The sequence below is a fragment of the Brachyhypopomus gauderio genome, chromosome 18, assembly GCF_052324685.1.
Source record: "Brachyhypopomus gauderio isolate BG-103 chromosome 18, BGAUD_0.2, whole genome shotgun sequence".
Classification (NCBI taxonomy): Eukaryota; Metazoa; Chordata; class Actinopteri; order Gymnotiformes; family Hypopomidae; genus Brachyhypopomus; species Brachyhypopomus gauderio.
The window spans coordinates 20,817,755-20,835,623 of record NC_135228.1 but is presented as its reverse complement, the minus strand read 5'-3'; the positions used below and the strand labels follow the sequence as shown (position 1 = coordinate 20,835,623).

At 44.6% G+C, this 17,869-nt stretch overlaps 1 protein-coding gene across 1 annotated transcript in view; it reads left to right on the top strand.

The window, feature by feature from the left end:
• Positions 1 to 14,831, top strand: part of mmp17a (matrix metallopeptidase 17a) — a 46,601-nt gene extending 31,770 nt beyond the window's left edge. Inside the window, exons 5-10 of the mRNA XM_076980233.1 lie at positions 2,120 to 2,296; positions 8,354 to 8,456; positions 9,625 to 9,707; positions 10,212 to 10,364; positions 10,484 to 10,741; positions 12,905 to 14,831. Of these exons, the coding sequence (XP_076836348.1) occupies positions 2,120 to 2,296; positions 8,354 to 8,456; positions 9,625 to 9,707; positions 10,212 to 10,364; positions 10,484 to 10,741; positions 12,905 to 13,230 (1,100 nt within the window). The 3' untranslated portion in view covers positions 13,231 to 14,831. The remainder of the gene's footprint in view (positions 1 to 2,119; positions 2,297 to 8,353; positions 8,457 to 9,624; positions 9,708 to 10,211; positions 10,365 to 10,483; positions 10,742 to 12,904) is intronic.
• The last annotated feature ends 3,038 nt before the right edge of the window (positions 14,832 to 17,869 follow it).

The following is a 17,869-nucleotide window of genomic DNA, read 5'->3' as shown; positions in this document are numbered from 1 at the left end:
GTACGTTTGTTTTCCTGTAGCTTTTTTTCGTTTTGTTTATGAGCCTTTAATGTTTGATGGCTACTTGATTTACTAGACAGACCTCCTACATACACAGACATACTGTATGGTTTACTTGCTATGCTTATCACCTGCTGGGCGACTCTTAAGTTTGGAGAGCCTCCACCAAGCTGACCGCACGTCAAACGTACCAGTGAAAAGGTAATGACTGACATTGTTAGGAATCTGAGGTGAAGAATCCAAACATCTGAGGTTCAGCAGGACTTTAATCTCCTAAAACTAGATGGAGGTCATTGCAGGAAGAGGAACAGGAATAATTGCGTGATTCTTCTAAACCCCTCCTGCGTTTCCTCCATCGTCTGGGGGATCATCTCTGACTGGATTGTTCTTGGCAGGGCATAAGAACTTTGCCCTTTGAGTGCTGTCTCCTAATATGTCTAATTACCACCAGACTGCATGATTGGAAGTGCCTGAATTGCAAAACACTAAATGTTCCCATTTAAGCCAGTTGGCGGTGCCTTGCCAGTTGAGTGACAGCTAAAGCACCCAATGGGGAGCCTCCTGCGGGTCACCTAAGTGGAGTCGTGGCAGTGCTTTTGCTTTGACACAATGCATGCTGATTTCATTAATTATCACTTGTCTTCCTGATATTGCCAGCTGATTATTGTGGCCTCATTAAGCAGGTGTATTTTCAATTACTTTTGATAATTGGCCCAAGCCTCTTAGTTTTGTGTGTGTGTGTGTGTGTGTGTGTGTGTGTGTGTGTGTGTGTGTGTGTGTGTGTGTGTATTTGCATGTACGTGCATAAGTGTGTGTGAATGTATATATGTGTGTGTGCGTCTGTGTGTGTGTGTATGTGTGTATGTATGTATGTATGGTACAATTAGCCTGGTCCATTATCATGTGTATTGCACAGCTGACAGTCATTAGTACATCCTGATAATGGATTGGGCACATTGTCTGTACGCATTTGTTTTATTTTACCAAAAAGGTTTTACAGACTACTGTAAAAAAAAAAAAACACTTAAGTTATTTTATGAAAGGAAGGAGGTGTGAGCTGGTGCTGGTGAAGCAGCATTCAGACACACAGAGAGGACTCGAACATTCACCCTCAAAGGCAGTGTGCCTCTCTCTCTCTCTCCTGCCTGCTATCATCTTTCACAGTCTGCTCCATAAGCACTGTACACCACCCGCCTGCAGACGAACCTTCATGTGCCGTGGCGTGCGTCTCCTTGCTCCGAGCAGCCGAGACGTGGTGTGATCTATCCACCGCCAAACGATCGTCGTCGGGCTTTGCAGGCCTCCGGCAGACACAAATAGACGCTGCCGCTTCTAAAAAAAAAAAAAAACGAAACCCAGGCATTAAAACGCGAGTCTCTGGAGGTGCCACGCTCTTCTTCAGTCGTGTACACGCCTTTTGGAGTGTCTGCGTCTGGAGATTTGGAGTGTCTGCGTCTGGAGATTAGAGTCTGCATTGTGTCCATAAGTCACCCAGGTAGCTTTAGACCAGGAAAAGTTGCCTTTTGTGTGGTGGCATCTTTGAAGTGCTTGAAAGGCTCGTGTGAGCTGGAGTGTTAGGGGACACGTGCGGTAGAATCATTGTGACTTAATCTTAATCAACAGATTGCAGCTTTGGGTCTTGGCTTCCGACAAGCAGACTTGCTGAGTTCTGTCTTTTTGCAGATTTACCAAGCAGAACGACCTCAACTTCTTGGCATTTTTATCCAGCCATGAAGAAGGGGGGGGGGGGGGGGGGGGGGGGGGGGGGGGGGATCACGCCTTCTCTCATGCTTTATGCTTGATTGATAGCCGCCCGGCCATGACAGGAGTCTCACAGGACTGTTTAAGAGGAAGGTCTGACAGCCTTTATGTTTGATGGAAACTTTCATAACGGTCTCTATTTGGACAGTAATGCGGGGATTAGAACGCTCTAAGAAAACTTCTCCCGTTAAATGTGAGCATACCATGTTCAATTCTATGGGAGTTTTTCAACTGTGTGTCCTCAGTTATGGTCTCCTGTTTCACAGGGATGTCGTCTTTAAGCGCGGTGGTCTCGTTTCACTGCATCCTTGCGTGGCATGTGCTTACGGCTGCTCGTTTTTGTTCTGGTTGTCTGCAGATTCCCACGGGATGGACCTGTTCGCGGTGGCGGTGCACGAGTTCGGACACGCCATCGGGCTCGCACACACGTCAGCCATGGAGTCCATCATGCGGCCCTACTACCATGGGCCAGTGGGTGACCCGCTCAAGTACGATCTACCGTACGAAGACAAGGTCCGCGTCTGGCAGCTTTATGGTAGGGACGCCGCCTCGTGTCCTAGCCCCTCCCTCTCTCATCCGGTGCCGCTGTGTTCCCGTCCCACAGCCTGAGAGAACCATCGTCTGATATATTCTGCTTTCTCTGCTCCCTGCAGTCCCCTGGCCTGTATCTCTGTGTGTTGGTTTCCTACAAGGCAATCATCCCTCTCTCTCTCTCTCTCTCTCTCTCTCTCTCTCTCTCTCTCTCCTTCATTCCTCACCCTATCTCCTGATTTTCTCCGTGTCTTCCATCTTCTCCCCGGTCGCCCCAAATGGAAGGTTGTTGCAGCGTCTGAACCGCACGGCGCCCGCTGTGTGTCTCTGCCTTCGTGTGAAGTGCACAGTGGAGCTGTAGAGATGAGAGGAGATGAGGCAGTGGAAGCTCTGTGCTTCTGTCCAGACTGATAGACAAAGACACGCTGAAATCTGTCCACAATAGCCAGCGATCGCAGTGCCTCTCTCTCTCTCTCTCTCTCTCTCTCTCTCTCTCTCTCTCTCTCTCTCTCTCTCTCTCTCTCTCTCTCTCTCTCTCTCTCTCTCTCTCTCTCCCGGCCTGTCGCCATCTCATCCCACCTCCCCCACAGCACAAGTGTGACCCGTAATTAGCGGGACTTGCGGCCGGGTCCTGAGATGCCACCTGCCCCCTCAGCAGACACTGCTGGATGACCCCCGTGGTGCAGACACACGAGGCCCGGAATGGCGGCGCAGAGAGGAGAATTGATTTGTTTATATTGGGGGATTATTGATTTAATTATGTGGCGGTGCCGAGACAGATGGAGACCGCCGGCTTTAATTGGGTGTCTTGGTGGCTCAGGCCCAGCTTATCACCACACAGCACGCCATGGAGCACACAGACCCCCCCCACCCCACCCGAGACGGCCCCAAATGCCCCAGTCGAGAGAATGGGAGAAGGAGGGAGACCCAGAGAGATGGTTAATAGGAAGTGCCAAGGATAAAGGGAGAGCTATTGCAGGGACAGGAGGGCGGTGGTGGAGAATGCTGTGGATGGATCAGAGTCTAGGAGATCCTGTGATCAAGATAAAACCAGGGAGTATCTGTCTGACTAGCAGGCTTGCGCAGACTCAAGCCATTAACCTGGGGCTGGGTTTTTGCTCTTTCCTTCTGTGAAGTGTAGTCTCTCTGTCTAAAGACTGACACACCTACATGCTATAAGAGATAAGGGCGATCACACTCCAGCGCTTTAGTCCCGCCCTGAGAGAGGAGGGCTGCCTATCAACGGGTGGTCCAGTCATGTGTGAGTTCGTATGGCTGCCTTATCAGGAAGTTTCAAGAGGCCTTTTGTTTGGGGGGTGCTGCTAGCTTATGGACACCTTTTACTGGTCAGTGACTGCCAGACAACTTACCTCATACCAGTGTCAAAGTCCGTTTTCCAAAATAGCATTTCTCTATGTCCGTGGAGACACACGGTCAGCTCGGATGTGGGGTGACAGAACTTTGAATAAATTGTCATTCAGCATGCCAAAGACTTCTGTTAATCTGCAGTCTGAGAACTACCACAGGTGTGCTGTTTGATTTCGGGTGCTAACGGACGTTATTGTTTTCATAAACAGGAGGAATGTCTGGGCAGACAGTTGGTTTAGTTGCTTTATAATTAGATAATGTCCATGACAGGGAAACTGATTTAATTATTCAGGTAGGTGGACATATATTTCCTGTCATGTCTGGCTTATTATTATATCATTTTGGCTTGTGGAGTCCATGACCTGACAGAACAGACATGTTTCTTTATATATTGATATATATATATTGATATATATCAATATTATTATATATATGGGGGGGGGGGGGGGGGGGGGGGGTAGCATTACGACAACAACATCACACATACACGGAAGGGAGACTCAGGTATGGCACAAGAACAAGAAATGGACCGGGGTGACTAACAACACTAACAGCACACATGATGGATAACGGCTACTAATATCCCAACTTACATAACACACATAATACTCCTGAGCCGCAGGGGCTCATGGGTACTACCATCACTAACAGGTACCCCCATTGGCCCGACACTACTATATATATATATATATATATATATATATATATATATATATATATATATATATATATATATATATATATATAGTATATATATCATATATATATATCAAATCAAATCAAATCAAAGTTTATTTGTATAGCGCTTTTAACAACTCAAGTTGTCGCAAAGCAGCTTTACAGGGTTTACAAGGTTAACAATACTATGGGTCCAGAACCCTAATGAGCAAGCCAAAGGCGACAGTGGCGAGGAAAAACTCCCTATGATGATATATGATACTATATATATATAGTATATATATCATATATATATATATATATATATATATATATATATAGTAGTGTCGGGCCAATATATTATATATATATATATACAGTTGTGATCAAATTTATTCAACCCCCACTGAAATAAAGTGTTTTGGCCAGTTTGACATTGATTTTGATCATTTCAGTCATCTTATTTACAATTATATCAAAGAGGCACTTGTAAATTAGACAAACATAACATAATATTTATGATGGAATAACCACAAATGTCTTTACTGTGCTCACATCATTATCAGTTTTATTCAACCCCCTAGTGACATTATTTTTTAGTACTTAGTACAACATCCTTTTCCAGTTATGACAGCTTTCAAGCGTGAAGCATAGCTTGACACAAGTGTCTTGCAGCGACCTATGGGTATCTTAGCCCATTCTTCATGGGCAAAAGCCTCCAGTTCAGTCACATTCTTAGGCTTGCGCACTGCAACTGCCTTCTTTAGGTCCCACCAGAGGTTCTCAATTGGATTTAAGTCTGGTGATTGCGATGGCCACTCTAGAATGTTCCAGCCTTTCATGTTCAACCATGCTCTAGTGGACTTGGATGTGTGCTTCGGATCATTGTCCTGTTGGAAGGTCCAACGTCTCCCAAGCCGCAGGTTTGTGACTGACTCCATCACATTTTCCTCCAAGATCTCCTGGTACTGAAGGGAATTCATGGTACCCTGCACACGTTGAAGCTTTCCTGTACCATTAGAAGCAAAACAGCCCCAAAGCATAACTGACCCCCCGCCATGCTTCACAGTAGGCAAGGTGTTCTTTTGTTCATAAGCCTGGTTCTTCCTTCTCCAAACATAGCGCTGGTCCATTGTCCCAAACAGTTCTAATTTAGTTTCATCTGACCACAGTACACTGTCCCAAAACCTTTGTGGCTTGTCCACATGACTTTTGGCATACTGCAGTCGACTTTTCTTGTTCTTTGGAGTCAGCAAGGGGGTGCGTCTGGGCGTTCTGGCATGGAGGTCTTCGTTATGCAGTGCGCGCCTTATTGTCTGAGCTGAAACTTCAGTGCCCACATCTGACAGGTCTTTTTTCAGTTCCTTAGCAGTCACGCGGGGATTTTTCTCCACATTACGCTTCAGGTAGCGCACAGCAGTCGCGGTCAGGATCTTCTTTCTGCCACGACCAGGTAACGTTTCCACTGTGCCCTTTAACTTGAACTTGCGAATGATACTTCCGATAGTGTCTCTTGGAATATTTAACAACTTCGCAATCTTTTTATATCCATTGCCATTCTTGTGAAGAGCAATAACCTCTTCTCTTGTCTTCTGGGACCATTCTCTTGCCTTCACCATGCTTGGAATCACACCAGTAGATGTCTAGAAGGAGCTGAGTATCACAGTCCTTTTAAATCTGCCTAATTGGTGCTTATCATGCTTGATTGCTGCTCGTTGACATCCACAGATGTTTTCAATACCTGATGGAAAACACTGGAATGAACCTCTGTTCTTAGGAGTGGCAGTCGTAAAGGGGTTGAATAATTGTGTCAATGAAGAAATCACAAAAAGGCCATTTAATACTTTATGACAAAAAAAATTGATGCTATCTTAGTTGCATTTAGTTCTTTAACAAGTCCTTGTAAGATTTCATTATGAACACAATTACAAATGTGCACTGAATTCCATAAAACCCTTCGCAGCATTGGGGGTTGAATAAATTTGATCACAACTGTATATATATATATATATATATATATATATAGAGAGAGAGAGAGAGAGAGAGAGAGAGAGAATAGAAAATGTAGTGAAGTACACAGTTTCCAGAGACAGGAAGTTCAAACAGGTCCTTCATCAGCTGTGCAAGCAAAGTTCTTCTTTCTATATATCAGATTGAACAATATAGTGAAATAATTTAATAATTGGGGACACAGTTTCAGTGGATACACCCTCAGGTCGCTACACGGCTGTGGTCAGTGAGGTCAAAAGGTTGAGGTCGGGGGATGGGGGAGGGGTGACTCGAGTTTATTGCTCTCTTTTATTGCGAGCTTCCACAAATTCACTCTGACCTGTGACCTGGTTTGCTTGGCCTGTGATTGCTTAACTGCTCAAAGCATGAGACATTTTGGCGGAGTGTAGACCGTCCGTCCTGCTGTGTGCTACCCTGTCTCGGCTTCCTTCATGGTAATGTCTTGTCTTGTGTAGCTATACTTGTGCTATTAGTTGGTTATTTCAATACTGAGCTAAATAATAAATCAGGCTAATAAATCCATTTGGTTTGGGTCTACGCTTTCTCTTATTAGCTTGTGACAGGATGAGGTAGCTGTTGTTAGCACAACAGCTAATGTTTTAATTATAGCACATAGCAATTTCCTGTAAAATGGCTTACTACTATACATATCTATTAAACTCCTAAATTCCCTATATTAAACAAACATTCGTTAGGCTGTATTTAGCTAAACAGTAGACCTCTGGCATCAGTATCTGATTAACAAGATTCTTTTAACGGTTGATACGGAATAGAAGTCTAATGCACACAGAGTGGCGTCTTAGTGCCCTGAGTTAAGCGTACACTGGACCACTCAACGTAATGCATCCAATACCAAAAAGACTGGAGTGATTAGAGCATAGCTAATGTCCATTTAATTTATTACAGAGTTGGACTCATTCATTAAATTACATTATCACATGCATTATACATGCGCATGTTCCAATCTCATTCACCTCCTGTCTGCACCCACTGGCTAACTGGGGTTAGCTGCCCCTCTCTTGTTTATGAATTATGTAGGCGTATACTGCAGGACTCATCCATCGTGCCCAGTAGTGTTGCTGGAGTTGTTATATGCATGACTGTGTTTATATGTGTCACTGTGTTTATGTGCATCACTGTGCATCATTGTATGTCATCGTATTTATATATGTTGTTGTGTTTATATGCATCACTGTGTTTGTGTCACTATTTATTTGTCACTGTGTTTATATGTCATTGTATTTATGTGTCACTGTGTTTATATGTCATTGTCTTTATGTGTCACTGTGTTTATATGTGCTATTGTGTTTATATGTCATTGTATTTGTGTCACTGTGTTTATGTCATTGTATTTATGTGTCACTGTGTTTATATGTCATTGTATTTATGTGTCACTGTGTTTATATGTTATTGTCTTTATGTGTCACTGTGTTTATATGTGCTACTGTGTTTATATGTCAATGTATTTATGTGTCACTGTGTTTATATGTGCCACTGTGTTTGTCATTGTATTAATGTGTCACTGTGTTTATATGTGCCCCTGTGTTTGTCATTGTATTTATGTGCTGCTGTGTTTGTCATTGTATTTAAGTGTCACTGTGTTTATATGTCATTGTATTTATGTGCCACTGTGTTTATATGTTATTGTCTTTGTGTCACTGTGTTTATATGTGCCCCTGTGTTTATATGTCATTGTATTTATGTGTCACTGTGTTTATATGTGCCACTGTGTTTATATGTCATTGTATATATATATATGGGTTCACTGATGGGTTGAGAGTTGCTTTGCCACCCACAAATTTTCACCCCACTGCAGTTCTGTTGTCAGGAGACGTCTGAAAGGTTGTCAGGACGTTACACACTGTGCATGGTAGCACATGAGCTGCAGATTCAAACTAGACACCTACAGTGGGTTTCTAATGAATATATTTCCTATGAGAAACAATGGTGAGTGTATTTTACCCTGTACTTCACTGTGTCATGTGCTGGTTTGATGCATGACCTGGACTGTTGGGTCGTTCCCCAGGTGTAAGGGACTCTGTCTCACACACTGTCCGTCCAGATGATCCGTCTCATACCGCAGACCCACCTGTTCTACTGGACCTGCCAGGAAACAGATCCACCATGCCGTGAGTATACACACACACACACACACACACACACGACAGCAGCAGATGCATAGCTGCACCTGAACAGCAGAGTGAACGCATCAGTCCTGTATGTTGACATAAAAGTGCCTTGATTCTTTCATTTGTGTTACCTGGCACATTTGTTTTAAGCTGGAAAAAATATTATTATTATTTATTATATTTTGCTCTATTTGCAGATGTGTAAAAAGGTTTGTCCTATAACCTAGGGCACATTTTTATGTTGAGCTATACGAAATTTCCAGCAAGTTTTGTTCAATAAAAGTTTAGCCAAAGTGTTTCAGCATGCTTTCATTTGTAATTCTTATTTTTAAAAAAAGAAAGAAAATTGGAATCGGCCTATATAAGAATCAGCCAGTCGTTTGTAAAAAAAAAAGAAATCAGCCAAGAAAATTGCAGTCTGTGCATCTCTAGTATCCAGCACGGCCCAGGTCGGTGTGCTGTGGGCCCATTGTGATAATGTTCAGAAAATAACACTTAGCCCTCCCCCTCAAGCAAATGTCAGGAGAAAACAACAACAGTTTCCTTCCTTTCCCTCAGAATGTAGGAATTTTTGCTTCTGCACGCTGCCTGCATCTTGCCATCTTCCCATTTTTACTGATGATGAGTGGAAAAGGTAGATTTAATCTGACAGAGGTCATTAATGCATTGTTCTCTGAAAGCTTTCTTAATAGGCTGTGAATGAGGGTCTTTGTTAATAAGATGCAGGGCACGTTTTAGCTCAGAAAAGACACAACCATTATTGCTGCTTCGTTAGCAACCCCAACTCTACAAACTCTTAAATCAGTAGTTAGTCGAGGGGATAATCTAACCAAGCACCACTCCTCCAGGAAGGTGGTGACATCTCCTTTGACGTTACGGAAACTTTAATCGAATACACGACAAGTTTAAACAAAGGTTTATGGTATCTGTGCAAATACAGAATAACTGAATATGAATGCAAATATGAATATGAACAACACACACATACACACACTCTCTACAACACAAACATACGTGCACATGCATGCACTGTCTGTTTTTTAGCACAACAGATCAATAGCATGAAAGGTTATTTTCTCTTCATTGTTCTCAGTTACTGAACGTGGTGCTGATCCATACGGTTTCTCCATATGTTGTCTCTTGTTTTCTTCCTTTCCGGGCCCCACAGGCCAGCACATGACGCTCCTGACAGATGCACGAGTCACTTTGATGCAGTGGCCCAGATCCGAGGGGAGGCCTTTTTTTTCAAAGGTACAGACAGACTTAGAAAGGAGCACCACAGCACAATCAATACAAACTAACAGCCAAGCAGTGCCTTCACTGTTCATACAGCTGTCTTCTGAAGCGCTCTGTGGTGTATTAAGACACTTTAAATCAGGAAAACATTTTTCAGAAACAAACACAGTTCCGACTCTGAGCATTTGATAGTTGAGCACAGACATTCAAGGCTGGTCTTTTGTTTGGAGTTGAACTGGAAATGGGACGTGGTTTGCATTCCCCCGGGGACTCAGCTCGCATCCATCAGGTGAAGTCAAAATGCGCCTTGTTGCGTTTGCTGCACTGGGCACCCAGAGAGCTTCTGCTGCAGGGCATGTGCTAATGTTTCCCCCGGGGTTAGCCACTGTTTCCTGTGGAGCCTTACAATAACAATACATCACAGTCTGAGTGACCACAACAGAGGCAAACACGTACTCGTACACACCCAAGCGCAGACGCGCCACGCAACGCTGGGCTCACTCTGAGCTCTCCTCTTAGGGAAGTATTTTTGGCGCCTGACGAGGGAGAGGCATCTGGTGTCTCTGAGGCCAGCTCAGATCCAGCGTTTCTGGCGCGGCCTGCCAGCCAACCTGGACGGGGTGGATGCCGTGTACGAAAGACCTGGAGACCATAAGATCGTCTTCTTCAAAGGTATGGCAAGGACTGGGCTGCTCGGGTCACGTGACCTGGCCGATGTAGTTCAACGATTCCTCACAAACTTGAGCAAGTGTTGGCTGCTGATGATGGCGAACGTATCCTCTTTGCTCTAGGAGTCAAGTACTGGGTGTTTAAGGACAACATCGTGGAGGAGGGCTACCCACGGCCCATCAGCGACTTTGGTCTGCCCATGGACGGGGTGGATGCCGTCTTCGTCTGGCTTCACAACGACAAGACCTACTTCTTTAAGGACGATCGCTACTGGCGCTACGACGACCACCTGAGGAGCATGGACCTCGGCTACCCGAAGGACACGGCGCTGTGGAAGGGGGTCCCGCCCCAGCTGGATGACGCCATGCGGTGGTCCGACAGTGAGTTTGTTACATTGGCCGTAAGCGGTGACGTGCAGGGTAGCCGTGGAACTGTGCTGTTCTGTCTGGGTGTTTTGCCAGGAGTACACAAGGTTTGCAGAAAAAAATTGGAAAACAGTATGACAGGAATGCAGCGGAAGGCTGACATTCAGATTTACTTAAAGCTCAAAGAACTACTGAGGATGGGATGGAGTCACTCTTCTCTCTGGCTCACTATCTCTCTCTCTCTCTCTCTCTCGCTCTTTCTCGTCTTTTTCTTTCGTTTATTCCACTTTTTTCAATAACATGTTGCTTTTTCATTATATTCGCAAAGAAAGAAAAGCTCAATCTTTCCTGCCCATAAACACGCGTAAAAAAAAGACATACAGACACACACACAGATAAATGGACATACACACATACATACACAAAAATCCCATTAGAATCCAGGTAAACATTTTCTGTCTCCTTCTCTCTCGCTCTAGCACAAATCTCGTGTCTGTATCTCCCCGTGTCTGCCACGTCTGTCTCTTTCTCAGCACATATACACGAACACACTGTGTCACACTCAGCAAGAGCTGTGTAAACACTCCGACCGGCAGTCAGGCTGACGGGTGACAGGTGGAGGTGTGTGAAGGAGGCATGTTAGTGTGTCAGGTTCTCCGTCAGCTGCAGGCGGTTCTGAAGCATGTTAGCTGAAGCTCTGAAGGCAGAGTGCACAGACCTCACAGGGCGAACCCGATCTGCAGCCCGGGGGCGTGGATGCTAACTCCTCTCAGAGAAGGGAGGAGAGAGATAGACAGAGATGGAGAGAGACAGACAGATGGAGAGAGACAGACAGACAGATGGAGAGAGACAGACAGAGAGACAGACAGATGGAGAGAGACAGACAGAGAGACAGACAGAGAGACAGACAGATGGAGAGAGAGATAGACAGATGGAGAGAGACAGAGACAGACTAGGATGCAGAGAGACAGACAGAGATGGAGAGAGAGACAGAGACAGACAGAATGAGAGAGATGGAGAAAAAGACAAAGACAGACAAAGAGATACATACAGATGGAGAGAAAGACAGAAATAGACAGAGAGAGAGAGACATACAGATAGATAGAGAGACAGAGAGAGACAGACTAGGATGGAAAGAGACAGATAGAGATGGAGAGAGAGACAGACACAGGGAGAACTGTAAAAACAGTAACAAACTATCACTGGATTTGGCCAAAAATCTATCCATCCTGCATCAATAATAAATGTCTTGACAGATTGGAAAGAAGTTCTGCTTCATGTATATATGTGTGTGTATATATGTGTGTGTATATATGTGTGTGTGTATATGTGTGTGTATATATGTGTGTGTATATATGTGTGTGTATATATGTGTGTGTATATATGTGTGTATATATGTGTGTGTATATATGTGTGTGTATATATGTGTGTGTATATATGTGTGTGTGTATATATATGTGTGTGTGTATATGTGTGTGTATATATGTGTGTGTATATATGTGTGTGTATATATATGTGTGTGTGTATATGTGTGTGTATATATGTGTGTGTATATATATGTGTGTGTATATATGTGTGTGTATATATGTGTGTGTATATATGTGTGTGTGTATATGTGTGTGTGTATATATGTGTGTGTATATATGTGTGTGTATATATGTGTGTGTATATATGTGTGTATATATGTGTGTGTATATATGTGTGTGTATATATGTGTGTGTATATATGTGTGTATATATGTGTGTGTATATATGTGTGTGTATATATGTGTGTATATATGTGTGTGTATATATGTGTGTGTATATATGTGTGTATATATGTGTGTGTATATGTGTGTGTGTATATATGTGTGTGTATATATGTGTGTGTATATATGTGTGTATATATGTGTGTGTATATGTGTGTGTGTATATATGTGTGTGTATATATGTGTGTGTATATATGTGTGTATATATGTGTGTGTATATATGTGTGTGTATATATGTGTGTGTATATATGTGTGTGTATATATGTGTGTGTATATATGTGTGTGTATATATGTGTGTGTGTATATGTGTGTGTATATATGTGTGTGTATATATGTGTGTGTATATATGTGTTGGTGTGAACAGTCGTTTTTAACCACTCTCTCTTTGTCAAACTGACAAACTGATTTGTGTCTCTGTCCGTTCCTGGCAGGTGCCTCCTACTTCTTTAAGGGGAAGGAGTACTGGCGGGTGGAGGGCAGTGATATGGAGGTGGAGGCTGGGTACCCCCGTTCTATCGGCAGAGACTGGCTCATGTGCACGGACATGCAGTCCGACTCCCCGGAGACGCGAAACAGCAGCGGGGCCGTGCGGCTGCCCGGCCCGCACCAGGCCGACCACGCGGAGAACGGCTTCGAGGTGTGCTCGTGCTCCTCGGACTCCGGGTCACCCGCCACTCTGCACCTCCGGCTCTCCGCCCCGTGGCTGCTGCCCCCCTTGTGGACGTTGGCGCGGGCCCTGGTGCCCGCCGCTCTCTGACAGGGGCCCGACCGCAGGCTGGTGTGGGCACGAACATGGACGCTCAGAGCCGACCCCCCACGGCCTGTGGGCTTGGGCAACAGCAGGACATGGCGCCCCCTGCTGTCTCGTGTGGAACTTGCGCTCTGATCAGTGGACAACTTGCCTGTATAACACGGCTATTTGGGTTCTTTTTATTGGTTTGTTTAATTGTTTTTAACAGAAAGTTTGTATTATTATTATTATTATTATTATTATTATTATTATTATTATTATTAGTGTGTATTGAAATTATTTTGTGCCTAAATCAGGTTAATTTTATGCACTTTTCTTGGAGTACATGTCCAATATACCTTTCATTTTAACATGTTTTTTGAAGAGTTTATTAAAACTTGTAACAGTGCTTAATAACAATGATAACAATGATAGTGATTGTAGTAATACTTCAAATGCTTCTGGAGGTAGGAGCAGAGCTCTCTGAATGGGCTCCCCGCTGTGTGTCTGCAGTGCAGAAGTGCAAGGCACCATGGGATAGCACGCATCAGTGGCCCCTCATCACTCTTCATCACTTCAAGTGCTTTAACTCCCCGGACACTCTTCACGCGCACTCACCCAGGCCACTCTCCTCTGGAAGCCTCGACTTTCAATCTCCGTCTTTCCGTTGTCAATCCTGTGTCCTGCCCTCTCTCCCTTCACCCGTCCAGCTGTCAGAGGTCACTCGGCCTCCCCCTAATTACCCATAACTATTAATTTTTCAATTAATTGTGGGTATTTTTGTAAGAAGCGAACATTTTTGGAGCAGTCATCGAGGGCATGCATGAGGGTCGGTTTTTCAATGCCTTTGGTTTCCACAGCTATAAATGTTTTACAGCTTTGTTTATGAAGGGGCTGTGACTATTTTCTTTAGTTTATGGCTTTCTAACTCTTATACTGTCCAGGAAGGCGACTTTTATAGACATACAGTGTTGTAACTGGAGTGACAGAGAGATGCTTAAGTCGAGAGACCCTGGGCCTGCCAAGAGGAGACTCCCCTCATGCCTGGACTTGTTTTGATTGCAAAAACATTTACTTACGTACGATATATATATAAATATATAGACAGATATATTTAAGATGAAAACTTCTACATCAGTTGCAAAAAAAACTGTGTAAATTCCAAGCTGTCTTTTCTAAGGGGAAATATTTTTGTAGAAAAATAAACAGGAAATGAGGAACGAATGGTGAGACTGCTGTATTTTTGTCGTTGGGAAAGCACGCGAGCCCGAGAAGTTCCCTCAGCCATTACGACAGATGCCACGAGCACCCGGCAGATGTTCGAACCGCCGTGTTCCTCCACCCACCAAAGGTGAACGCTCACAACTCTATCAAATTTGTGTCTCCTCTCCTGGTGAATTTTGCGTTGTGTGTGCGTGGGCAGGATGTATTTGGGTGAAGGACCTGTGTTTTGGTAGCTGGAACCCTTTGTGTGCGGGAGTGTGAGTGGAGTGCTTCAGATAACACGCTACCACCACGCACTGTCTGCTTATCGGATAACAGGTACGAAAACTACCTGTCGCCTTGGTAACAGGGTTCTGTTTTGTCTCATGCGAGAGACAGAAGCAAAGATGTGAGTGACTGTAGACTGCGTTCTGTGCCTTGCCTGTTTAAGTAAATACATCAACAGTAGAAACAAATCCACTGTGTTTGAATGGTGTTCCTTTTATTTTGACTGTTGAGTCTTATGCTTAGAATAGCAATGTTGCCCCTGATATACTACAGCTCACATGAAAGACCTAAAGCTGTTCAGAGATCAGTATTGTCTGTTGGCATGAAGGCTGCTCACGTACTAGTTGTATCCAGAACCACATGTTCAACAGAAATACCTGCTGGGGAGTTGTGTGGCCCTGAAGCCTGAGTCTGTTATGGCTGTTTCTTGGCAGGTTTTCCTCAAAAGGCCATCACATAGAGATCCCATCGTCATACTTAAGACGGAACAAGGGTGTGTGCCAAGTTAGCAAATTAGCCCAAGGCAATCGCCCTGGTTCTGGACGTGCGTCACGTATTTAAGGAACCTGCTGGACGCCGCAGATCAGCTCTCTGCGGCTAATCTCGGGTCCAGACCGTGCAGAACACGCTGCGTGTTGAGCGGGTCCACACATGCAACTGCGTGTCCATGTTTTAGGTCAAAGCCTTTCTGGTATATCAAGCTTGGCTGGAGCTCTGCTCCCCCAGCGGGCCCTGGTGCTGCAGAGCACAGAGCCCCAGCAGGGGGTCGTCCAGATGGGACTGACCCGTGCTCACCTGGCGAATCGGCATTCGGTTCTGCGCTCACGGCCCACGCCGGTGGAACACAGAGCTCTGGTGTGCACCACTGCTGATAGCGGCGGCCCAAGCTGTCTCAGGCTGGAGCCCAGAACCGCCTCCTGCCTCGCCGACAGCTCCCGATAACCCGTGACACCTGACGGAGTTGAGGAGCCATCTAGCTCCGAGGCAGCCTTAGTGATTGCAACACCGTAATGCATCCACCGCTTCTATCCTGTGCTCCAGTGGGTTACTGGCTAAGCAGTTCCACTCAGCCTGATGATGTGTGTTATACGGGGGATGACAGGTCCCCCGACCCTGGACTCGTGTCTAGCCCACACACTCATTGGCCCAGGCTGGGACGTGCTGGCTCTTTGAACCGCATTTCCCATCAGGCCTGTGTCTCGGGCACCCTGGAGCTCTGTCAGCTGCTGAAAGCACAACAGCACCGAGCTGTTAACATTCACTCCCCCCCCAGAGTGGTGGAGAGCCCACGGGGTTCTGGTGAGCGGCCGCTCGGGCCGCCGCAGACCAAAATGACTTTGCAGCTTTAATTTCCAGCCACCTGCATATGGGATGTGAGAACAAAAAGGGGCTGTGCAGCCCGTACGCCGGTCTCAGCTCCGCGGCCCTGAAGCATAGCGGGACGCGAGCGGGGCGAGACTCCGGGGAGGGAACGGAGCTTTTCAAGGCAAAATCAAGAGCGTGCGTGGCTTGCCAATGTGGTCTTTCAGAAGGATGGGGGACACAGCGTGCACAAAGGAGCAGCTTGATGGCTTTCATCATCATGGTCGCAAAAACCCACCAGCCCCTCCCCCTCACACTCCACACACTGGTGGCCACGCAGCCCCACTGTTCACAGTGGGGGAATCTGAAGTGGCTCGGCTGGTGCAGTAAGTGGATCATAATGCAGAATTCTAACTACTCTCAGCTGGATCCAGCCTTAACGTTAAGTCTCCTCTTTTTAGAATAGCTGTAAACATGGACGTCAGCTCCACGTCTAGCCAGAACCGTCTTCTATAATGAATCAGCGCCCCCTTGTGGTGTGTAAAAAGAATATGTACATAAGTAATGAAACGATCCTTACTTCCAAATGTTAGTTTATCAAAAAAGTAAAAAACTGTTGTTATTTAACATCAATTCACCATCAGATAAATTAACAACAGTGGCAATTCAACATCAGATAAATTAACACCAGGGGCAACTCACCATTGGATAAATTAACATCAGGGGCAATTTCCTACGACATTCCTCTTCACTTTTACACACTTCATTAATTTAAGCACCTTTATTTGTTCCCAAGGACAGCAAAAGAAACTATGTTGTCTAAAACTATGTACCAACAACTCCTAAAGTGAACTTTTCTTAGGCTGTGTGGATTCCATAGTCTTAATTTAAAATGGCCAAAAAGGCTATTTTTCATTTTTCTGTAATAATACAAGAGCCTGGATGGCTCACGTAGCAGCAAAGAAAATCATTTATACTTTCTAGTCTCGTACATCAACATTCAGAACAGCCAGCATAATGAACTGGCAATTACCAAAAGAATCTTTAGAAATTGAGTGCTTGCTGTGTTTTTGTGCGGGCTGATAATAGAGTATTACACAAACATCTTAAAGACCTTTTTCTTCCCCTGAAAACATTCTTGTGGAGGTACACTGCATATTTTATCTGGTAGCACCAGAGATGTCCAAGTGTTGACATATTTTATAACATTTTGAGGCCATAAGCATTAAGTCTTAGTAGGCTATTTTATTTTAAACTAAACAGACAATAGCCCATACAATTTCTGATCCAGCATCCCTACTTATTTTGGAATTTAATCAAAACTTGATATGTATGATTCATAAGCTAAGAGGTTTTAGCATGTCTAGAGTTTCATTAAATTCCTGCAAACCTCTGTCAAAATCTCAGCTCCTGCATGATGTCACCGTAGAATGAGACTGTCAGGAACTTCTGTTGTACAAGAATAATAACCTATTGCCTGGTACTAAGCTTCAGTCTCAACAATGCGGTTACTTCATGGATGAGCAAACTACAAATGAGCTCCAAATGTTTTAACTACCCAACATTAATGTGCATTTCTGCTTTGTCTTACTTTTATACTTATTATTCTTAACCATACAACATAAACAGACATGTCAGTTCATTTCAAGGTGAATGCACACACACCACCCATGTTGCAGAGCACAGTTAGAGATTATAACCCGTGTGTTTCCATGCATAATTTGCCTTAGCCATTCTCCAAGTCTTTTCACTTGTCAGTCTCTGATCAGAGAACTGCTGTTGGATGGATATTTTTGGGTTGGCAGACAACTCAACCTAGCATTGACACTGGCAGATTTAAAAACTGCAGATGGTGGTGAATGTATGTAAGTCC